Source organism: Xenopus laevis, chromosome 2S, assembly GCF_017654675.1.
Source record: "Xenopus laevis strain J_2021 chromosome 2S, Xenopus_laevis_v10.1, whole genome shotgun sequence".
NCBI classification, from domain to species: Eukaryota; Metazoa; Chordata; class Amphibia; order Anura; family Pipidae; genus Xenopus; species Xenopus laevis.
Genome location: NC_054374.1, coordinates 105,822,552 through 105,847,777, shown reverse-complemented (window position 1 = coordinate 105,847,777; position 25,226 = coordinate 105,822,552). Strand labels below are relative to the sequence as shown.

At 36.4% G+C, this 25,226-nt stretch overlaps 1 protein-coding gene across 6 annotated transcripts in view; it reads right to left on the bottom strand.

Annotated features, from left to right (window-relative positions):
- The window catches only part of LOC108709733 (cohesin subunit SA-2), a 51,907-nt gene that overhangs the window by 20,886 nt on the left and 5,795 nt on the right, over nt 1-25,226 (bottom strand). For 3 of the 6 annotated variants that reach the window (XM_018249824.2, XM_041584234.1, XM_018249825.1), the window contains exons 3-18: nt 23,635-23,801; nt 23,116-23,212; nt 22,628-22,704; nt 21,486-21,557; nt 20,879-21,083; nt 17,536-17,687; nt 17,217-17,290; nt 15,233-15,356; nt 14,572-14,670; nt 12,992-13,071; nt 8,535-8,642; nt 6,624-6,717; nt 4,583-4,700; nt 1,714-1,817; nt 1,378-1,470; nt 324-413 (exon numbers count right to left, since the gene is read on the bottom strand). In XM_018249824.2, coding sequence (XP_018105313.1) covers nt 324-413; nt 1,378-1,470; nt 1,714-1,817; nt 4,583-4,700; nt 6,624-6,717; nt 8,535-8,642; nt 12,992-13,071; nt 14,572-14,670; nt 15,233-15,356; nt 17,217-17,290; nt 17,536-17,687; nt 20,879-21,083; nt 21,486-21,557; nt 22,628-22,704; nt 23,116-23,212; nt 23,635-23,793 — 1,746 coding nt within the window. In that variant the 5' untranslated portion in view covers nt 23,794-23,801. Of the gene's footprint in view, nt 1-323; nt 414-1,377; nt 1,471-1,713; nt 1,818-4,582; nt 4,701-6,623; nt 6,718-8,534; nt 8,643-12,991; nt 13,072-14,571; nt 14,671-15,232; nt 15,357-17,216; nt 17,291-17,535; nt 17,688-20,878; nt 21,084-21,485; nt 21,558-22,627; nt 22,705-23,115; nt 23,213-23,634; nt 23,802-25,226 lie in introns of those variants that run through there. The other 3 variants (XM_018249826.2, XM_018249827.1, XM_018249828.2) reach the window with 2 other exon arrangements.

Below are 25,226 nucleotides of genomic sequence, written 5' to 3'. Positions count from 1 at the left end.
GTAGTAGATAATTTATTGACACTGATACTCTGAATTTAGGGTGTCTGAGAAGAATCTTTGCCCTTTCTTTGCAGATCTTGTATTCAGCTGTCTAAATGCTAAACAAAACTTGACCCTATGAACATTAGCCATTTTCCTTTCAAAGTGCATCTTCTCAGCTATCTTAGTATTGTTCGGTACAATCTGACATCTTTTGCTCAATGCCTTTTTATCAGTGGGGATTGTGTACCTAGTTTATAAAAAGTTTTGACATAGTACAAAACTAAAGTGTAGGATTGTTTTGCATACAAAAGAACAGCTCACAGAACTTTTCATTTTTTTACCTTATCCAAACACTTAGTGGAATAAACCTCAAATTTAAAATACTGCAGTATCTGTAAAAGGTTTGCCACCTTTCTTTGGTCTTTTAAATACTGTGGAGACAAAAAAAACAAAGGTCAGTTACTTATGAGTATGAGAAAGTATCATTATTGATTGTGTATGGCTCATTCAAAATTCAAGCCCCCACCCCTCCCATTTTAAAAACCATTACATTAAAAAATAAACTCAATAGGTAAATGTCATAGAGCATTTAAAAGCTTAGAGCTGGTAATTTACATGAACCATACTGCCTACTGGCTCAGCTGCTCTCTACTGAGCCGGCAGCTTTGTGGCCTGGTTAAGGGGCCAAAGCAATAACCTCTCCAACATATATGTAAAGCTCCATATATCAGTTGAAATGACAGGAAAATCCCATTGGGTTATGCAAAAGTTCCCTATGCTGTCTAAACGTTGGCTCGGGGAACAAGTGACCTGATCAGCCCAGTTTAGCCCACCACAGCTGTAGACCTGTACACCTCATTTTTTTGCTGAACTTCAATACATTCTAGTAAGATATTTTTAGTTCTGTGCTACCGACTCGGATGCAGATATGTCAGAAATATATTGCTAAGGACTCGTGCATAGGGCAACACCACGTCGTATTGTATGTGACCAGAAGTGCTCATCCCTTGTCATATCATATAATAGTTGCAGTTCAGGCAGACAGAGCCTGACCATCCAAACTTTGCAATTTCTATGGCTACCTACAGTACTTTGCCACTTTACACAAACCAAACTTGTGTTGTGGCCAAATTTTCATATGTTTACACTTTTTCTTTAAACCAAACAAAAGGTGTTGACCACTACGACGGCCAGTGACTTGACAAAATAATCCTATTGCTTTCTAGGTAAAGTCATGTGCATTTCCAAAAGCAATACAACGGTTTGTCTGTTCTGCCCATTTATTATGGGTGTTTAGTTTTTACTGTATTTAGTACAGTTCTCCAAGAAACTTTGTTTGGTCAAAGTGATTATGTTTTTGCTGTTTTAAAACCGAAGTAGAGAACCTTGACTTACCTTAGCTAGAAGCAAGGGGAGGGTTTGTGCAAAGTGCTCAGTAATCTTTATATGATCTTCCAGTTGCACTTTCTTCTCCTTGGCAGAGAGCATCTAGTGTAAAGCAACACCTTTTATAACTTCCATAAACAACATTTACATTTATTGTGATTATGAAGAACAACATGAAGAACAGTGTATTTGTCAATTTTAGATTTTGCAGTGGTGTTGGGAAGACTGTGGACAGGGATCTATGTCAACTGTATTTATGCATCTATGATTCGTACCAGAATAGTAGCAAGGATGCTTCCAATGTTAAAATCTAGACAATCAGGTTAATCTGCAGTTTTTACAAACCTTCCGTACTGTTCCTCTTCCCACAGGAGGATGCACTTCAACTGCTTGTCGCACACTTGCCAAGAGAAGTTCAATCAGTAGGCTTTGTTGAATGGCATTCAAAGCTAAAATCAATTGCAAAACTCAACAATGTTATTGACAAGTAACTTAGCTCTCAAAAAGGGGGGTTGGGGGAGCACTCCAAGGCTTACTAACATGAAAGTGCAATGGAATGCAACAGATCAGGTCAAATTAACTAAAACATACAAAAGAGAGGGGATTGATTATTGCACATTCCCTTGTCTGCTGTTTTATTAGTAACTTCATTTCTGTGCAAGTGTATTTATTTTCGATAACGGGGATTTTTCGTTTCACAGTTATAATTAAAAAAACTGTCAAGTCACCATACAACATCAACATAAACTCCATATGCTGGTTCGAGCTATTTACCTACTTCTATGCTTTTTATGCACGAATTTCTATTTTAGTAGAGAGATTACTCAGGCCAACACCTATTCTTAAAGCAGACCTATCAGCTAGACATAAAAAGCTGTATAATAAATGTCCTTTTCAAATTAAACATGAAATCCTAATTCTTTTTTTTATTAAAGCATTAATAACTGTTGTAAACTCATTTAAAAAATCTCAGCTGTCAATCAAATATTGCCTGCCCCTCCTCTATGCCTTAGGCATAGAGGCGGGGCAGGTAATTACTTTCACTTTCCATTCAGCACTTACTAGATGTCGCTGCACTACCCACATTCCCCCTTTCTCTTTACCATTTAATTGTGTAAGCAGTGCATGGGGATGGACATCGGGTCCCCCATTCTGGTGCACAAACAAGATATTGATATGATGCAAGGCTTGTCTTAATAACAGTGTCCACAAAATGGAACCTGCCTGCTTGCTATAATTATGAATTCCCCGACCGAAGGAAACCAGATTCAAAAAATATATATAGTATAATTAAAGCTTATTTTGCTTGACTAGCGTGATAAAATAGGATTTGGAATGATTTTTTTCGAATGGCAAGTCCCTTTTCAAGGCATAAGACCACCATTAAGTGGACTCTGGGGGTGCTACAGTCACATGGAATTTTGGCCATGTTTCCTGCAAATTAACTCTGCTAAAGTACATATATACACAAAAAGGGGGTAGTGGGAGCACTCTAAGGCTAAGTAAAATCTAAGTAATGAAAAATTATCAGTAGATTTTTTAAGGTTGGCAACTAGGTCTGTTTTCAGGCATATTGGATTCTATTGCGCCTTTGCTTTGACCATCAATGTACTGTACTGCTTAGACATGTTTAAAAGGGGCAGTATACCCCTTGTTCAACATAAGTTGAATAAATAGAGCTTGAACATACTTTTTGCTAATTATTTTAATCAAGAAAATCTATGGTTTCGTTTTTTTTCTTTAGCTAAACAGGGCAAATAGGGGGACATAATATAATTATAATATCCCTGCATAATGGACTCTTGCTAAAGAAAACAGTTGCAACAAAGGGGGAAGGGAGGAGATTATATACTGGTAATCTAATTATCCATGTGACAAGGACCAGAAATCAAATAGCGTCAAGTTCCTTGTTTGCCCTGATACCATCGACTGTGTTTGTGGTTAAAACAAGGGTTAAAAAGTATGTTCAGCACAAGACTTATTCATTCAAACCCATGTCGAACATGGGGTATACTGCCTCTTTAAATAAAGTAAAAAATGACTAGTGTACTAATTTAAAATGGCACCAATTAGAGAGTGCAAAATGACAATGGAGAATCCTAATATGTATTACTGTTATTTCCATATCTGTATCAATATTGATGCAAATAAAAAACACATGCTCTAACTAATTGTTACACTTAGTAGGCCCCTATACATGGCTGAGCCACAGTATATACCACATTTGCTGCAGAAAAAATGCAGTGTTTGCAAGCATGAAAATACTTTTCTTGGTAAGTTTTTTAAGGACACAAAGCAAAATAGCAATTAATTTATTGGCTCTAGTTTTATAACCGTCTCTACCTAGTTTTATAACCTGCCTGCTTACTTGCCACTGTATCTGCATTAATGGTTCTCAAAAGACCTATCTGCTAGAATATTTGATTCTACATCTCTGGGTTAATCTTTGATCTATGCCACCATGTGGAAATATCAGAGGCAATTTACATGGAATAGGTTGAAGCATAGCATAGATCACATCTGTACTTGGTCAGATTTGTGCAGATGAACACATCCAGTATTTCAGATGTCAATAGTGACTGTGCTGTGTATACCGTATATACTCGAGTATAAGCCGTCCAGAGTATAAACCGAGGTACCTAATTTTACCTCCAAAAACTGGGAAAGCTTATTGACTCGAGTATAAGCCTAGGGTGAGAAATGCAGCAGCTTCAGGTTAATTTCAATCAAAAAAAATTGAGGGTTTCTGCTCCCATTGGAGGTGCCAGCGTCTCGTTTTTGGATGCCAGCGACCATTCTTGGACACCGGCTAATAATCTTGGCAACTATTCTTAGACGACTGGTTTTGCGCTTGACCCGAGTATAAGCCGAGGTAGAGTTTTTCAGCATATTTTGGGGGCTGAAAAACTTGTCTTATACTCAAGTATATACGGTAATTGCGAATTCAAAATTTTGAAGGAGTCAAGTCCATTTCTGGCAGAGTCACATTATGCACCAGTTTATGCCCTCTAGGAATATTTTAATTGCAAAAAATAAAAATAACAGGCTATGCTGATTCTTACATATGAAATATCAACATACTAAACCAATTATAATAACATGCCTCCCAACATTCTAATAAAGTTTATTCCTGTAGTTTCCTTATTTAATATAGTAAATGAGTATATTTGTTCTGTAAGTGTTTCAAGTGGGCAGGTTTTCTTATCTGACTTACCATCTTCCCCATCTTGAGTGTCTTGAAGCAAAAGTGATGACATGCATTGCCAGTCTTTCAGAAGCCTAGGATTGCAGTCCCAGAGGCTGTCTACAAGGTATGTCAGATGCTCGTGCAGCTGAAGTGAAGAACAAGAAGTACCTTGTAAGAAACATTTGACATACAGGCTTACAGTGGACTGTTCACTCTCACCTTAGTGTGACCATAACATATTGTCCATAATATCACAATAGAACTGAGATATGTTTAAATACATTTGAAGTGAAACTTTCCAAAAGAAACCACAGAGCTATATGCCCCTGTTGTTTTCACTCTTCACCGTAAATTCAAGCAAAACACCGGTTAGAGGATACATTTACACAGAATGAAGCAGTTGCAGTTTGACCTTGCTGGGAATTCTTTTGGTTTCATCTATGCCTTTGCGATATATACACACAACTAAATTGATGAAATGGAACCCTGGTACACAACTTGCCCCAATAAAAATTGCTTCAATATCAGTATTAAAATAAAAATGATAGATTGTTAGTGGGCTTTAGTATAATTTGAGTAGCAATAAGATGAACAATAAAACTGTATATTTAATTAAATTGTGATAATCTCTGCTGTCTGACACTTTCTAAATCAGAAAGAATTCACATTCTACCTGCTGACTCACATGAGCACAAACAAAACAAATCAGCAGTTTATGGAGAAGCCTTCTGCACAATGAGCTGCTCCTTATCACCCAGCTTTAGGCTGCAGCTGGGGGAACGAAGATCTTTCTTTGTACAGAGGCTTCTCAGTAACCCACTGATATTTTTGATTGCGCTCATACAGTTAGTAGAATGTAGCTACAGTTTAATTTCAGCGTTTGCCCTGTGCAAGAAATAACAAAAATCACACATAAAGTAACTTCAAATCAACACAATAAGCAAAATGTAAGTTCAGCACATGCCATATTCATTGCACAAAAGTAGTGATGGGCGAATTTGCACCGTTTCGCCGCAAAATTAGCGAATTTCGCGAAACGGCGAAAAATTCTCGAAACGGCGCCGGCGTCTCGTTTTTGACGCCGGCGCCCGTTTTTTTTTACGCCAGCGTCCGTTTTTTCAAAAAAAAAATTTTTTGACCCCGGCGAATTTTTTACGCAACTTTTCGCGGGCGTTTCGCGAATTTACGCGAAAATTCGCCGCGAATTCGCGCCTGGCGAATTAATTCGCCCATCACTACACAAAAGTTGAAATGGGGATATATTGGCCCTTTAAACTTTGCATGTATGGCACACAGAAACATTCAAGCTCAGGACATATTCCCTAATATCAGAAATCAACACACATTGATCACTAGAACCCTTTGACATTTCTACAACTGCATCCACCATATATGCAATGAGAAGTTGTGTCTTAAAGGAGAATCTGTCTTTAAAAATAAAATGTACATGCAGCTTCAGTCTGTACTATCTACATTTAATTCTCAAGATCTATCAGAAGTCATAGTTTTCACAATCACTCATTTACTGTCATCAAACCTTTTATATAAATATTGAAAACATGTTTATGAAAAAACAGAAATTGTATTTTAAAATTACATCTGTATATTTAGCATAATTACGTTCTAAGTAAACTGTGATCAGTAGTCTGGCCAGTAAGATCAGTTTTATGGTCCTCTGAGCTGGTCATGCTCATCATACAATCACACTAGTAATATGGATACTGCATTTTAGATCCAATCCATCTGGTTCCATGCAAGCTACATCCTATTCCACCTTTAAGTAGATTCACATTTGGTCAAATCAGAAGTAATATTTTTGTTGTCTACCAACTGCAGGCAGTCTAGTCATACCACAATCACAACTTGCATTTGTATATAAGAATCCACATACTGTATGGTTTTTTAAGCTCTTAGGTCCCCATTATGTAATACTTATTGTGCTTTATTGTATTCCAGCTTTTCCATAAAGTATAAACGTTCACAAAGGTATAATTTTCATCACTAATTGTTGCTATTTCTTTTAAGGAATAGACTTAAATTGTTGATGCTGTGTCTGTTTTTATCTCACCTTATTTTCACAGAAGAAAGTTAGAAGAAACTTTAACTGTTGGGCATTGCATCTAGTTCCTCTGCTTTCCTCTCCTTCTGCTTGATTTAGATGCCTTCAAAATGGATGGAATGGGCATTTTCATATTAGTTCATATTAGTTATACAAGTGCAGAACAGGAATCTAAAAACAATATACTGAAGATAGTGAAAATAATGCAGAGCAGCACTAAATCAGTCAAAAATTAGAGGGATTCGGTCATGATTTTTATGGTGTAGTTTTTATTTCTAAATTACATTGTTTACACTGCAAATAATTCACTCTACCATGCAAAATTTCATTCCTAACCCAACAAGTGTATTTTTTTAGTTGTAATATTGGTGTATAGGCCATCTCAGGACATTTTGCCTGGTCATGTGCTTTCAAAAAGAGCCAGTGTTGCACTATGGAACTGCTTTCTGACAGGCTATTGTTTATCCTACTCAGTATAACTGAAGGAGTCACAGTTATACTGTGAAGCAGGTGGCTACCTCCACACCAATGTTACAACAAAAAAATACATTTGTTTGCTCAAGAATAACAATATAATGTAAACAGTGTAATTTAGCAATAAAAAGTAGACCATAAAAATCATGACAGCAAAAAAGCAAAGCAAAAAAAGTCCCAATGCTGCAAAGAAGCTACGGTATATAACATTTGTTCTACCCCCTTTAAGTAATAAAAGCACATATGGGTAGTTAATTATCACATGCAACAATATAAGTGCAGGCGCACACGGGCAGATTCTTCTTCGGGGCAACAATCTCCCCGTACTGCCTTCCCCCAGCCTTCCTACTGCTAAAATGAATAAGTGCCTGCGGCAATGCACTTGCGGCGCTTCAATTTCCGTAGTCGCCCGAAGTTTCCTCATTATAGCAGGCGGAAGGCAGGGGGAAGGCAGTTCAGGGAGATTGTTGCCCCAAAGAAGAGGCGATTAGTCGGCAGTCGACTAAACCCCTCCCCCCAAATCTTCCGGTGTGCCCCTGCCCTAAGAGAATGACTGTGTAACTGTGATAACATATCATAATTGACAAACACATAGGGGCACATTTACTAAGCTTGAGTGAAGGATTCGAAGTAAAAAAACTTAGAATTTCAAAGGTTTTTTTTGAGTAATTGGACCATCGAATACGCTACTTCGACCTCGAAGAATCTAAAAATCGTTCGACTGTTCGACCATTCGATAGTCGAAGTACTGTCCCTTAAAAAAAAAAAAAAAAATTAGACTACATAATTCGCCACTTTAAACCTACCGAGCTACAACGTTAGCCTATGGGGACCTTCCCCATAAGTTTTCTAAGATTTTTCTGATCGAAGAAAAATTGTTCGATCAATCGATTAAAATCCTTCGATTCGAAGGATTTAATTGTTCGATCGACAGATTTTTACTTCGATCGATCAAAGTATTTGCGCAAAATCCTTCGATTTAACTTCGAGGGTCGAATTTGAGGGTAAATTAACCCTCGATATTCGACTCTAAGTAAATGTGCTGCATAATGACCCAAAGAAAAGGACACATGTTGTCAGGGTAAATTTGAAGCAGTTAAAACTTGTACAAATGGCAACACAAAAGAAGTTGCTGTCATAGTATCACCTCAGTTCTTACATGTATGCGTCCTAAGCAATAATCTAACCTTTACTATATAAGAGCAGACACTAGGGACTATGCTAATTAACTTTAAACAATTTCCAAGTCTCTAGTTGAAGAGTTTGGCGACTGCAATCTGATGGCATTGCCCCCAAAAAACAAATGTCGTGGTTCTCAAAACTTTTATCTGCACTGTATATCTCCCTCATAAGATGTCCCAAATAAAAAAATATCTAGATTTTGTTTTTATCGTTCTGTATTACAGTAAACAAGAAACCAACAATCATTATTTATCCTGTAGTTACCTTTTATATAGGAATTCCCCAGCTGCTGTAGCCAGGGGTCTGTAAGCTGTGTATACACACTGGTACAGAAGATCACAGTCCTCTTTTGTTAACAGATCTTCACAATTCCTGCATGAAAACACATCACTTATTATGAGGTCAAATTAATTCAAGCCAAGGGAGAAGTATAGTCACTGCACATTCATACAATCAAAGGAGTTCTTCAGAATAAGAAACGGCCTTATGGTCTGGGACACAGGCAGTGCCAGCCAAGCAGAGAGCTACGGATGGTGCAGAGGACCTCTCCATGACTTCTGTGTCACATTCATTATAAGAAACATATGCAAGAGTTAATGCTATAAAATAAGAGGCAATCTTAATCTGTAATAAATCTCTATGGCAGTAACATATATATATATATATACATATATATATATATATATATATATATATATATATATATATATATATATATATATATATATATATAAATTTTCAGAAGAACCAGCACTCCCATATATAAAAATATTTGTTTTTATTTCTGTTGCATTCCAACGTTTCGGCCCCTGTTGGGACCTTTCTCAAAAGGGACCGAAACGTTGGAATGCAACAGAAATAAAAACAAGTATTTTTATATATGGGAGTGCTGGTTCTTCTGAAAATTTAAATACATATATTTTAACCGTGCACCCCACCTGGATAAGCTACAATAGTGTGCCTTGGAGTGCGGATACTCATTGGGCCGTGATATATATATATATCTATATATATCTATATATAATCCAAAAATACAAACCGCACTCCAAGGTCTTGAAATGGTGAAAAAAGTGAAAAGTTTATTTCAACGTTTCGGCCCACCTACTCGGGCCGTCTTCAGGAAGTCACTTCCTGAAGACGGCCCGAGTAGGTGGGACGAAACGTTGAAATAAACTTTTCACTTTTTTCACCATTTCAAGACCTTGGAGTGCGGTTTGTATTTTTGGATTGTTATGCTATGTTATAACCAGCACCCAGGCGGCTGCCTATATTGAGAGTGCACCACTATAGACTGTTTATATCTATATATATATATTTATATATATATTATGATAGAAAATATGTTACTATTGTATTGGTTATATAGCATTGTTATGAATGCAGAATGATTGTGTGACTAAAAGTATTACTTCTACATAAACAAAATTTTTTTGGAGGTATGTAATAGGTTTGCCCATAGGGTTGCCACCTTTGCCCTTTGTGAACTGGGAGAGGAGCAGTGACGCTACAGGGGAGAGGCAGTCACGTTACGGGGGTAGAGCAGTGATGCTACAGGGGCAGGGCAATATGGTTGGTGGGTGGTGCTATGACATGGCGATGAGCGATTGGCCAATCACCATGTCAGTCTTAGGGAATCTTGCCAGGTTTCCCTAATTTAGAAAACCAGGCAGGAAGTTTTGACCCAGGCAGCCCTCACGAAAACACAGCTGTCCGGGTCAAAACCGGTGGCAAACCTATTTGCCCAGGTGCAGTTGCCCATAGCAACCAATCAGCAGGTAACATTAACTGGTCACCAGTACACATCTTATTGGTTGCTAAGGGTTACTGCTCTTGGGTAAACAATGGCTTTTATTACAAATGAGGTGTTATGTACTATACTTCATACCCAGAGAAAAGCCTAAATGGCATTTGTTGCTTGTGGATTTTGGGATATTTGTGGAACTAGGGGATAATGCCCACACTTTTGCATACTCTATGATACACAATTGTTAAGGCATTGACTTTGGATTCATATATATTTTAGCATGCATTTCACTGCTAAATACTGCTGACCAAGAGTAAGGCAGAGATTTATATACATCTTATTTGCAACATAACAATGTAAACTTAGCTAAGAAAAAAAAGGAATAATTGATATGATCTTTGAAGCTTCAGTTTTTGTGCAACTAGGAAATCATGTTTTTCTTCATTTGCAAGTCCACAAAAAAAATATGGATGAAGGAAATGGGGGGGGGGGGGCTTGTCACCAATTAATTGTCTTAGAAACAGTTATTGTTTGTTTAATGTTTATCCCAAACATGCATTGTTATCCCTTATCCATGTACTGATATATCTAGAATTGTCTTCTTTCCTCCAAACTATATATATTATGTTCTTTGTTTAGAAGGTTGTCTGCCACCAAAGTAGCAGTTCTTTGAGGTGTCTAGTTTGACGATGCCTTTTGGATGAATTTAGTTTGACTAAAGATCTGTACATTGGAACAGTCTCTGAATAGTTCTAATGTGCCAATGTCAATGACCACTTAAAGAAAAAAATGAAACCTGTTGCACCAGCTAAGTTGGCAGTGTGAATCACAACAAACTATGAATAATAACTTGTCTGTAAGGTACATGTCAACTGCACTGACATGTTGCATTAATACTTGAGGAGTTTCATATAAAGCAACGGAGTGTTGAAAAGAAAGAAAATGGTCTTAGTGACAGGTCTTGAGTAAAAATATTACACACACATTTATTTCCTGTATAACACAATGAGGCCAAATTATTAAAGATCAAATTTTTGTGGTTTTTAAGCTTTTTTGAAACCATGATTAAACTCTATTTCTAAATCGCGAATGCCATGAAAGTTATTAAGAGATCCAATTATAAAAAGTATGAACAGAAAAAAAATTGCTGAACATTGTGCTAAAAAATACATTTATCTCTAAAACCTCTAAAATTGTTCAGACAATTACTAGAGAAGAAATAATAGGATCAGTGCAGCTCCCATTGACTTCTACAGGACCTCGATTATTTTTATATGAAAAGTTTTGTATTAGCGTTTTGCATTTTTTACACTTTAATATTTGTAATAAATCTCAAATTTTTAGTTTTAGAGAATTTTTAAAGAACTTGTGAAAAAAAATAGAAATCCAAATTTTCATAAATTGGCCCCCTTGTATCTTTAATAAATACAACTATGATCAGGTACATGTACTGCCTTTTTGGGGGTCAACTTTCATCCAAAGGTCTGAATAAAATTCTCCACACTGTTTAATGGAGAAAAGTAAAAGAACATGGAAAATGCTGCTCTCCTGTGGTAATATATGGTACTACACTTACCAATGAATAAAAAAAAAATCACTAAAGGGCGAACGCTCCACCGCACTTCGCACCACTTCTCCAGCCGTAATTCGTTATTCGTTAATTCACCGAAATGCAAAGTTGCTTCTCAGCAACTGAATGCTAGTAAAGTTTTGCTAGCATTAATTTGTTAGCGCGAGCATTTCTTAGCGATCTGTCGATAGTGTTCAATTCTGCGAAGCAAAACTTCGTAAGTACTCTTACGCTTAGGTCAATTTGAATAGTGTGGGTACATATAGTTCGTATAGACATATTTAGTAGAGATGTTGGTTAAAATGCTTGAAGTGGCCACTTATTATTACAAATTTCCAAGGAAGCAAAATAAAGACTAAAGAGATCCTGTAATTCCCTAGACATGGGCCCCCCCTAAAACAAATGTGGCATACCACTCAAATTGGTTAAGAAACTGTTAACACAAAAATCTTTACTAGTTAGGACTTTTGAAGGCAATCCCACTTTAAAAAATGAAAAAACGCCAGCATTTTTTTTAGCACTTTTATGATTTTCTGGCATATAGGATATGATGTCACTGACATAAGATTGAGGAGGACGTAGCTTCATCTTATCAGTTCGCCTGATCTAAGGTGGCGAAGGAAACTCTGGAGAAAGAATTTGGGTGTACTGATCATATGATAGAAAATTTGCCTGGCGATAGGGCGCAAACTGCACTATCGACGGCCACTTTCACTATCGAATCGTCGTCTACCCAAGTTAGCAAATCGGCGATGCCCCTGTGGATGAGATTTCTGCCGAATTTTTGCTAGCCATGGCCACTATGCCCTTTAGTAAATCTGCCCCTCTGTGGCTTATTTGATAGAATTCAATACAATACCCTTGGCCTAAATAGAATTGGCAAAAAAAAAAAAAAGTCTGCATATTTTTTATGTTAAGGAGAAATTTACTTTGGGACTTTTTCTCATATTTTTTGTAATTTTTTTTTTCATGGTCACAGTGCAGTAAAATGAAAGATAAAAACTGGAAAAGGATAAAACCTTGAAATAGAAGAATAAAACGGATAAGGAACACATTAGTCTACACAAACAGCTTAGTAACTGTAGCACTAGAGAAAAAGAGTGTACAGGAAATAGGAACATCTCGTCTTTTTCCTAGGAACTTTATACACATACATCTCTTCCTGTTCCTGTCTACTGCCAAAACATTGACTTTAGTCCTTATATTAGTCAGAATAGATTGCAACCCATTACTAACAGGCCTCCAATATTTCAATCCATCCTTACTGCTGGTGCTGCCTCTACCTACAACCTTGCAAACACATACAAAAGGTGCACATTCCATTATAATAGTTTTTTCTATTTTAGTTCAACTATTAGTTTTCTATGATCTCACAGTAGTAAAGTTAAAAAGCACAATAATACTTACTGTGACATAAACACAAGAAGTTTCATTGCTTGTACAGACACATCATGGTCTCTGTCTAGAGTCATTGATATAATACGATCCTGGGGACATGAGAGCACGGGGTAAATTGTCAGTCATGGGCAAAAGTAATCAGTTTGTTGGGCAATTGATATTATTGCCACCTGCCAACAAACTTTGTTCCATATATCAGAGCACCACCTGTAGCCTTTCTTTTTTGCCTAAATATACAGATCCTCAATAATAGCTGCACTTGCCAATGGTTGCATTACTTAGAAGCACCTGAAGTCCTCCAAAAAGACTAAAGGTACTTACTATTGATAAGGTGCCCCATGTGGCAGTGCTTTATGTCCTGTCCTGAGCAAATTTCAAGTAAATCATATAAAAAGTTATAATTTTATAAATATATATATTTCTGCTATAAAGTTTTTATAACATAAGTCTGTTAAAAAGTAACATTTTCATATGCAGGCCTACAGTGACCTCATCTGGTGACCCAATACAATTTAATTTTTTTGCAATTCTCCCTTATCTAACACATTGTCAGAAACTGTTGCTAAAGCCAAATGAACATGGCAGCACCAAAAGATAATGGGAAATAAAAATAGATCCTAACTAATGCATATGTCTTCCGAATATGTACATGAAAATAAGAGCAGACACAAAATATTTACTGTATACACAGGAAAAGCAATTGTGAAATACACAAGGTGAAAGCAACTTTCATTGTTTTTCATTTTTTTAGGTTACATTTTGTACATCATGGTAATCGTTTCATAATAGTAGCCATGTGGTTGGTTGGCCATACTTTTAATGATTCAGTTTTATGTCATTCCCTAGGTATTTCAAGTGTTTCCTCTTTTTATCCTAAGGGCCCTTGGGTTTGGGTTTTTTCGGTTATTTAACTTTTTCTAACACAGTTTCAGGTAAGGTGGTTTCTAGGACCACATCCCTTCTCTCACTTGGAGGTACCCCTAGGGTCCAGTCAGAGGAATTAAATTAGTTAGTAGCTTGCTTCAGGATATGTCCACTCTGCTATCAATTTTTAACCAGTTGTTTTTTTATCTGTATTTAAAAAAATGCATATGCATCTTGATTAAAACTACACTTTACACTTTGTTTGGCACCAGTCACTTTACTGATAATGTATATGCCATGTTAAAACCCTTGATTTATTAACTGAATATACAGAAGACATCTTGTCTAATTATATTTGGATAACTATAGGAGTCTTTTCACTACTGTATTTATAGTTTAACTACATCTTCCCTGATCTTGGAAAATTAATTGATCTTACTAAAGTTAGCCATACACTGGAAGATTTTGTCACCACCCTGTGAACGATCTCATCAGCCAACCGATCATTTTAATAAACAATTCATTAATCAATAGTTAACGATAGTCAAGAAGACTTTGGTCTTAACTTTGTTTTATTGGCTGTCGAACATATCTAACATATATTAAGGTAAGTTGTAAATATGAACAAGTAGAAAACCCCAGGTCCCAAGCATTCCAGATTTATATATTCTCACAAAATAAAGAAAACATGCTCTTTGAAAGTAATGTCACAAGCACTGCATTACCTTAAACCTGGTACTGAATAGATCCATTTTGACAACAAAATCCTTGTTCTCATAAAGCCCTTGAAGAGAAAGTAGACTTTTCAAGCGAACATCAGGTACCTACAAGAGATAGTGGAAAGTCATTGTTCATAATGTGTTATCGGTTCCTCATAAAAATTAATCTTCGGTTTGTTTATTAAAAAGATTAAAGTGCTCAAGTGCTATAAATCAGGTGATTTCACATCACCTGATTTATAGCACTTGAGCACTTTAATCTTTTTAATTATTTATATATAACACAATCGATTGAAATACCATTAATTGTATGTTGGTGCTAAATTGAACTAAGCATACTGTATGATTATAATAGCACTAAGCACTTATATAATTAGATCTCAATTAATTTTAGTAAGGTAGTGTGGGGTTTTACTGCTTTTTCTTGTTTTTAGTATAATAATATTTTCCTATAAGGGATATTTAAGGGTTTAATATAATTTGTCCTTAGTGGGCAATCAGTAGCTGTTGTAAAAATAAATGCCCTTAAAAGCTTATTGTACAAACATAATTGATACGAGTGGACATGTAATAAACAGAATATGCTTAAAGTATAGTTAAGCAATAGCAAGCTAAGGAGATCTTCTCATTCTAAATCTTAGCAATTCACTTCCTCAGAAACGTGTACCTTATCATACAGCATCCATCCAATGTATTTCAAGCAGCTATCATTCAAATAGACTTGAGGGTACATTTTCATCCATATCCCCAATTCTTCAATACACAGTGCTCTTATATCAGAGACCACATCTCTAAAAGGATAGAGAAGATGTTTTGTAAATATACAGTATTGCTTCTCACCAACTGATTTCATAGTCAAGGGGAACTATAGTCTGAACTAAATGCTTAATCTGTTCTGAGCAGCTGTAGAAAAGCTAAGATTAGCTTTTTTGGTTTTAAAAAATAAAACAGATCAGATGTTGTTGCCAGTACTTCAGGCTATGTCAGACCAAGCATATGGACTACATTAAATGTGTTTCTAGGTCAAGTATGCATTAGAAAACTCTTAAAGGTAAAAACAATGTGGGGTTAATTTACTAACATAGGAAAAATTTGTCCTGTACAGGTAATTATCATATTTTGGTTTTATTTGTTCATGTTGCAGCTATTTGAAAAATGCTTATCACTGATTGATTGTTATGGCTTACTAACACTGTGGGCCCAGTTAGCAGTAAACCACCTGCCATCCCTGTTTTTAACATACTAAGCACTAATATATAGCCTCCTTAGTATAATCATGATTGTTAGTTTATTTAAAACGATTGTTCTACTATTTATCTTTGCTTAACCAAATAAAAAAAAGCTAAATCTATTAAAGGAAAACGATACCCCCCCGAACAATGTAGGTCTCTATAAAAATACATTGCATAAAACAGCTCATATTATAACCCTGTTTTATGGAAACCATTTTCATAATAATACTTTTTTAGTAGTATGTGCAATCTGGTAATCATAAATAGAGAATTTCCATTTTAAAAATAAGGGCTGTCCCCCTGGGATCCTAGGATTCACGGTGCACACAAACAAACCATACGTTAGGTCACATGAGGCAATAAACAGACAGAGTTCTGTCTTTTGCTTCCACAATTCTTCCTGTTACAGTTACAGTTGTAGTATTTCTGGTCAGGTGATCTCTGAGGCAGCACAGAGACCATCACAAAATGGTGGTCCAAGGCAAGAGATGTAAAAGGGCAATATTTACTTAAATATATATACCAGTTCGGTAAGATTCTTTAATATGCCACTTAATTTGATATAAACTTTTTGTTGCTTAAGTATTCATTCTGGGGGTATAGTTTTCCTTTAAGAAAACCACAGTCTGGATACATTGCAGCCATTTACTAGACATAGGGGCCGATTCACTAAGCTCGAGTGAAGGATTCGAATGAAAAAAATTCGAATTTCGAAGTATTTTTTGGGTACTTCGACCATCGAATTGGTTAAATTCGTTCGAATTCGAACGAAATCGAACGAAAAATCGTTCGACTATTCGACCATTCGATAGTCAAAGTACTTTCCCTTTAAAAAAAACTTCGACCCCCTACTTCGGCAGATAAAACCTACCGAAGTCAATGTTAGCCTATGGGGAAGGTCCCCATAGGTTTGCTAACCTTTTTTTGATCGAAGGATTTTCCTTCGATCGTTGGATTAAAATCGTTCGAATCGTTCGATCCGAAGGATTTAATCGGATTTAAACGAAAAATCCTTCGATCGATCGATCGCAGGATTAGCGCTAAATCCTTCGACTTCGATATTCGAAGTCGAAGGATTTCAATTCGAGGGTCGAATTTCGAAGTATTTTTAACTTCGAAATTCGACCCTTAATGAATCTGCCCCATAGTGTTTGCTAACTTTTGCCAAGTATAGTACAGGCAAAGAATACTGAAGGCCTGAGAGGTCATTACACAACCCATTGCTAATAAATGCATTCCTTCTCAGATTCCTTCTCTTGTTTTATGGGGATCATAATTAACCTGCAGTCACAGCTGGGATATTATTCTATTGAAATATGTAGTTTAAACACTAACTTTTCTGCCCTCTATTATAAAACTCAACATCAAGGTCTAATCTTATGTATGGTGCCTTAGATTTATATTCAGCACAAGCCTTACCTGTAACGTTGCACAATGGTCCCTTTAAATAAAGCATCTAACATATTTTTAATTTCACTGTGTTTCTGCTGTAGCTGTAAATAAGAAAAAAATAGTATTTGAGACCTAGCTGTTTTTAGTGGGGAATTACATTTTTACTTAGTTTATATAAAAACAAAAAAAAGAATGTTTATCTTTATCAACCTCAGATATATGTAACATACAGGGATTAACAATTCTCTTTTTCAAGGGGTTTGCATTATTATTGCACATAAAATGTTAAAGATACCCCTTTGTGCTATTTGTCGAGCCAAGCTCATATTTTATTGCTTGAACAAACCTCATTCCTTTTTTTCTCAATTTGCTCCATTCTGTGGCTGGCCTTTTTCAATGTGAGCCGCGTTTGTTTCACATTGTACAGTCTTTGTAAATTGTGTATACTGGTTTCAAGGTTGAGAATAATCCTCACCAGGGCAGTGTGCAGCTTCACGGCTTTGATGCAGAAAGAGAAACAAGCAGTTACAGAACAGAGCACAATAGCAAAGAAGAGCTGAGCATTTTATTCATGTGAAAGATCTACTAAAGGTCAGTACCTGATTCACAATACCTTAATCCTTAATTGTAATTTCAGTTTTGTGTTATCAGGAGTCTGTTGTTTTTCTAACCCAGGCCATAACTTGGGGAAAAAGAGGGGTTTCTCATGTGTTTCTGGTATATGGACAGTTTATAGTATGAGCAGAGTGGTGCAATAATTTGGGATTAAAGGTGAACTAAAACTCAACAAATAGGACAGGCATGCTACAGCTTATGTTTGTGTTTCTGTACCAAGGCCACAACCCCCCATTAGCAGGAAAGATCTCTGCCTCTAAACATGTTTGCTGGGCTTGCCCTACAACATACAGAATATACACAGTATACAATTCTTAATACAATGCTGATAAGCAATAAAGATTCAAATAAAATAGCATTATAGGAACCAATGCTTTCCGAATCAGAACTGATTCATGATCAGCCCTGTAGCATCAACCTTCTTAGAGCACACAGAGAATCTACAGTGCCACGTGTGCTCAAAAGAAGGTCTACCAAAAGTAAGAAAATGGAGATACTGTATACAGTAGATAAATTTGAAGGCATATAGAGCTCATTTTAGTCCACAAGTGCAGTGAGCACAGTGCAATTTTGAGCACAATCGTCATAATTTTTAATAGGGATGCACCGAATCTAGGATTCAAATTTAATCCGAGTTTGCAAATGCAAATTAGGGGTGGGGAGGGAAACCACGTGACTTTTTGTCACAAAACAAGGAACTAAAAAATGTTTTCCCCTTCTTACCCCAAATTTGCATATTGTATTCAGCATCCCATAACCATAATGCAGCATTTTTTTTCAGAATTTCCAGCACTGTTGCATTTGCAAGGGGACACTGTGCAGGGTTCCTCTGAGTTATAGGGGTTGTTCATCCTTCCAAAAATTTTTGCAGTGAAGTTCTTTTCAGATTGTTTACCAGAAATAAAGACTTTTTTTCAATCGCTTTCCACCTTTTACTGTATTTATGGCCATTTTTGACGTTTAAAGTTAAATTTTCTTGGTCTTTCAGTCTGGCAGCTCAGTAATCCAGGTGCAGATTCTGAACTGTTACAATTTACTACATTAGTTGATACATTTCTTAACAGTATCTTTGGAATTAGCAACTATTTTATCAAAGTCAGGGATTCTGCTCAGCAGAAACAAAGATAAGAAATGTAAAATGAATATATCAATTTAGAACAGTTTACAGAATGGGCGACTCTCCCCCTCCCAGAGCTGCTTTAGAAAAACAAAGGTGAAAATTTTAACTTTAAACTTCAATATTAGAAAAATGGTCACAAATAGAAAATATTTAGAATATAATGAAATATTTAAATTAAATAATTAGAAATTAGAATAGAAAATAATTGAAAAAAGTCTTTATTTCTGGTCATCTATCTGAAAATAACTTAACTTAAAAATTGTTGGACGGTGAGTAAAGGTGGCCATACATGGATAGATCCGCTCGTTTGGCGATGTCGCCAAACGAGCAGATCTCCCTCTGATATGCCCACCTTGAGGTGGGCAATATCGGGCAGATTCGATCGTGGGCCCTAGGGCCCAACGATCGGATCCTAGCATTCGCAAACGGGCGGTCGGATCGCGAGACCGCATCAACAATCAGATTCGCCCGCGATCTGACGGGATTTTTAATCCCATCCGATCGAGATCTGGCCGACTTTCGGCTAGATCTCGATCGGGGAAGCCCGTCGGGTGCCCCCATACACGGCCCAATAAGCTGCCGACTTGGTCTGTGTCTCGGCCCGTGTATGGCCACCTTTACCCCTTAAATGGATGCAACTACACTGAACTTGGAATTGAAGGCCACGGTTACTCAAAAGATAGCCTAACAAGATTTTAAAAATGGAGATATGCAGTATGGAGTAGATAAATTTGAAGTTATATCAGGTTATAGTCTACAAGTGCAGTGAGAAAAGTGCAGATTTGAGCACAGTCACCATAAATTTTTCCCATAATGCAGCATTTTTCAGAACTCCAGAATTGTTGCAGTCACAAGGGGGCATTGCTCATAGTTCCCCTAGTGCAACTGCATTAATTCAGAACAGGAGGCAGAAATAAAATGAGTGGTGCTGAATGCAACTATATGTAGCACCCTTCGACACAAGTATCTTTAGTGAATGGATTTTTATATGCAACTGATTGCAGGAAAATGTGAGTAAATGCAACTACAGTATCAAATGTAAATGAGCCCAGTGACGTAACGAGATATTACTGGTCCCTACAGCAAATTATTTTACAGGCCCCCAAAATGTTTAGAGGTTGACTTGTTTTAACAATATTTATTGAAATTGTATATGAATTAGGGCTTTGTGGGGGCCCGTGCGGCTTTCCTCTTGGGCCCTCCTCTTGGGGCCCCGTGGGGCTTTCCTCTTGGGCCCCCCTGCAGCCGCAGGGTAGGCTTCCTCTGTAGTTACACCCCTGAATGAGCCCTTTATATATTTACTGTTATAGGGCTGATTACTGGTACAGTAAGTACAGTATATAACATAAAGCATTACTAACTGTCTTATATTTTTATATCTTAGTTCAGTATTCAACTGAAGGGCTGAACAACTGTTGTCATCTAACTGCACAGTATTATACAGTTCATAGTAATACTCTCAGAAGCTGCTTGTATTTAAATATGCATAGTAAGGTTCCAATTCGAATCTCTAAAAACTTGTTGGGGTCTTGAGGCAATATATAAGCTGGGTAACAACGAAAGCCACAACGTTGACCCAGTTCTAGTAACTCTTAACATACCAATTAGACATTTGCTTTCGAACAGATGACCAGTAAACATTACCTTCTGATTGGTTGCTAGAAGTTACTAGGCCCATAGTAGCACCAGAGGGCATTTTCACTTACTCTGAACTATGTAGATAGTTTGAGTTTCTCTGGATGGTAATAGCTATAAAGAGGAACTATCGCGAAAAAGATAATTTATACTAAAGTTTATATTAAATTAAAATTTTCGCAATAGTTCCCCTTTAATGAGCCTCAATTGAACCAAGCATGGAAATGGTTTTCTGTCTTTACAACTTTCTGAATTTCAAACTTGAAATGTATCAAATTTCTAATGTGAAAAGGAAAGGTAGAGGTCTAGATAAACCTACCCGATAAAGTGCTTGTATGTCTGAATGCCCTGATGCACGAGTCTGATAAACCAAGCAACAGTGAGATAACTGTGTCCAGAAGATATCCATCATAAATAGCATTGTATTGACACTTCTGCACAAGCACAGCTGTGAGTTCGCAGATATTTGCCCTGAATTTTTTCCAGTAGATTCCTGATTTGGACAGTGGATAGTCTCCATTTTCCTGTGTTCAGCAGAATACAAATTTCACACCAAAAACAAAAGATACAACCTGGCTTTGTCAATATAAACTGCCAATAAGCATTAAATATGCCAACATATTTTCAACACATTTACACCAGTACTTTCAAACGTTAGTGTTTAATCAACAGACTTTTTTTCAGAAATAATTGTAATTCTTCAATGAAAGACTTTCATTTCAACATGTAATTGCTTAGACTGGTTACTGTTCACTGTCCCATAACCATTTGAGCTCCAGATGTTGGGATCAATGATATGGCAAACTTCATAACGCTCTTACATTTATATATGTATATTTTAATTTATATAGTGATACTTATGCAAGCAGCACTATAAAGCAGAACATGCATTACCATAAATACTTGAACAAACTGGTTCGATTTACCATGTTATTTGGCCATGTAATAGTGAGAATCCAAGGAAAAGCCATAAATTTCTTGAACTGTAAACCTGTTTCCTAGAAGGATGAGAATCAATATCAGCATTATAAATATATCTTTCCTTCATGTTACACTTCTCATACTTTAATTTATATGTGTCAGTGTACATATAAAGACACAATGGAGTGAAGATTATTTTACACACAAAGTAGAACCTTCCCTATTGACATTAGTTCTGCAGAAAGTGACAAGGATTGCTTGCATGGAACTGAACTGCTGAGCAGCCCCATTGCAATCAGCAAGGTTGTTGTGAGTTCAAATCAGTGCTAAGTCTCTGTATTCACTCTGATAAGAACTTCATGAGTGGAATCATATAGGTAATGTTGTTAAAACTACTACACTGAAAATGTGCACTACCCTTCATAGCTACAGTGTACATATTCACCGATGCCACACAGAAAACCGTGTAATGTTTGGAAGTCGACCACTGATCCTGTAATAAGTACACAAATGTTTAAAGGAAAACTATACCCCCAGAACAATGTAGGTCTTAATAAAAATATATTGCTTCCTCACTTCTTCCTGTTACAGTTAGAGTTGTATTATTTCTGGTCAGGTGATCTCTGAGATGTAAAAGGGCAATACTGACTTAAATATATATATATATATATATATATATATAGATATATATATATATATATATATATATATATATATATATATATATATATATATATATATATATATATACCAGTATGGTAAGATTCTTTAATATGCCACTTAATATGATATCATCTGTTGCTTAAGTATTCATTTTGAGGGTAAAGTTATACATATAAAGGAATAATAGCTCTTCTTCATTTGCCGATGCATCATGCATTGACCAATTTGGTGCATTCAAAGATGCAATTTTCATACCGCTTTTGTGGAGTAATTAGTAGTTGGCTGAATCTAAATAATGCATTTGGTGCATCCCTACAATTTGTATTAATGATTATGTTTTTATTCAGCCACTGTGTAATTAATCCATGATTTTTATATCAATGAGTTAAGCAAATCAATTTTAATACCAAACTGGAGGGCTACAGAACATGGAACTTCAGCAATAGTTACTGTTTTAAATAAGAAGAAACATTTACATAATTACTTTATCAAACTCCTCTGTAAGCCTCTGCACTATGTCCTGGTTCCCTTGATTCTGAAACATTTCTGCAGTAACCACCCCTAGAAACAAAGATTTATAAAAAGTTGGACAATGAAAATCTTTCAATTCACATTATGCAAATAATATTAGAATTATTTAACTTTCTATTTTGCATTTCTCCATATTGACACTTGCATTATTTTCTAATTAGGAATGCACTGAATCCAGCAATTGTTGAAGGTTTGGCCAAATCCCAGCACTTTATGCAGAATAATAATCGTTCAGCAGAACGATTATGTTGTGCATTTGGTGCCTCACTACAATATTATTAGTGCCTATTTATCCTTTCACATAACAGAACAACTAAACAGGACACAACTCTGAATATTCCAATTACGTATGATGACAATACCATTTAAATTTATTGCACATTGCTTTGGCAGCACTCTCTAGTTCTTACACTACTCTCCTTACCAATAGAAGATACATACCTTGACATCCTGAGCACTGAATATAAAAGTTTAGAAGGTCGAGCAATGCTGCATCCCTGTCTTCTTGATAGACTTCAACCCAGTCACTCACCACAGACTGCAAACATATGTGAAACATCACATTATACGCTGAAAGCAACATAGTGTTTGTGATATTGTTAAAAGACACATCAAACCCCAGCAAAGTAATTATTTCACCTCTTTCACTTGTATAGGCTTGCTGTACAAGTTCTAATATTTATAAAACCATTCCCCATTGAGTGGACTTCTAAAAATGAACTGATTGTAGGAGCATGCAGCAAGCAAAGGCACATTACTGCTTTATGTACCCTGATATAATTTAATGATAAAATACACCTCTCTAGCTTATGTTCATATTCACATAGCAACAGCCAATCATAATGGATACAAGCTTAGTGCTTGTTTGGGTATGTGTGTCTACGGCAAGCACATACACTCACATTAACATAGTGCATCTAGTGACTGTACAACATAATTCTTTATGCCTCTTAATGTTACCTGAATTGCCCCCTTTCCAATGCAAACAACTTCAAAAAGTGTTACAGCCTCGGCTTTTTCTCCATTGGTGATTCTGCTGTCCCTGCTTCTTCTTCCAGAACTTTTCACAGAGTGGTTTTCTGACTGTCTTCGGATCTTCCTAGCCTTCTGTGAGAACATAGTATGATCTAATGAAATTAATGATACTATTAAAGGATAGAAGTGCACTGTTAGTGGCTGTCTTTCGAATTAAGTCTGAGCTGAGTAGTCATTTATAAACACGCACTGAAGTGTGGGTGCTAAATTGGAAGCAATGGAGTGCATATAGAGTCACAAATCATTAAGATACTTGCATCTATTACTCCGATAAGGTTATAAGATGTTGTACCGTGTTAGCCATTGAAAAAATGCAGGAAACTATAAAAGTTACATATTCAGTTAGCCAATAAAAGGTATCACCATACTTTACATTTCTGATATGGTTGAAAGTAATGGGCAGGAACCTTAATGTGCTGTGCCCCAAATGTCAATCTCCAGATGCTGGATTTTTCCATATATTGTGAGAGTGCCCAACTGTGTATAATTATTCGTCGGAAGTAGTGAGGTATCTCAACGAGAAAGTCCTATTACCTGGAATACAAGCCCCAGAAGTGTGCTTACTGGGACTAGTAGATGACATAGTCCCCTTGAACAAGACCAGAACCCTATTAAAAACGCTAAATGAAATGGATGAGCCCCCATCCACCGCAGGTATAGAAATGGGTGCAATTAATAAACAGTAAACTGCCTGTTATCAAATTAAACTATGTGGCCAGGCGACGCCCTCAAGATTCGAGAAGGTCCGGGACCCCTGGCTGGAGATCAACCCAGCAGTAGATCTTTAACATCACTAAGGACCAAACCAAAACTAATTCCCTGATGATCCTCCCATTGGCTCTCTGGTACATGTCAGATTCCTGCTCCTCACGATTTCCTGCAATAGTGTGTCTATGTAACCCCTGACTTTGTATGGTCAATGCAATGCATGTTAATGTGTATGTATTGTTGTTTTGGGGAAAAATGTTAAATAAAAACCTTTTTAAAAAAATCCATTGATTGATCATACCTCTTTCAAAAGCATGGCATGCAACTGTACCTATTGACACTGGGGAACCCTGGAGCTGCCACAAGCATGGGCATGATGGTAGCTCCATGTTTCCTGCAATGGGCTGCATTAACTTACAACAAATTTGCATCAATATATAATATGTGTCAGCAAAACTATACAAAGGTTACTACCTGAGTAGTTGGGTGCTAACAGTAGCAGCAGCATTCTGTAACATTACTCAGTTCAGTTTTGCTTGACAGGCCTATTAATATTATGTTAAAATGCGCCTCCACTATACTGGAGATCTATTCAATCCTGTAAATCTATTTTGGGCAGGACCCGTTCAACATCGTGCATAGGTTATACATTTTTAGGTTATTTTTGATGCAATCTGTATTGTACCCATTTATTGTATGTGCTGCAAAAAATGTTGGTACTTTATAAAGACATGTTAATACAGTAATAATAATTTCCAGATCCATTGATTGTTTTAAGCCATGTTGTTTTCAAAGATTTTATATACAGA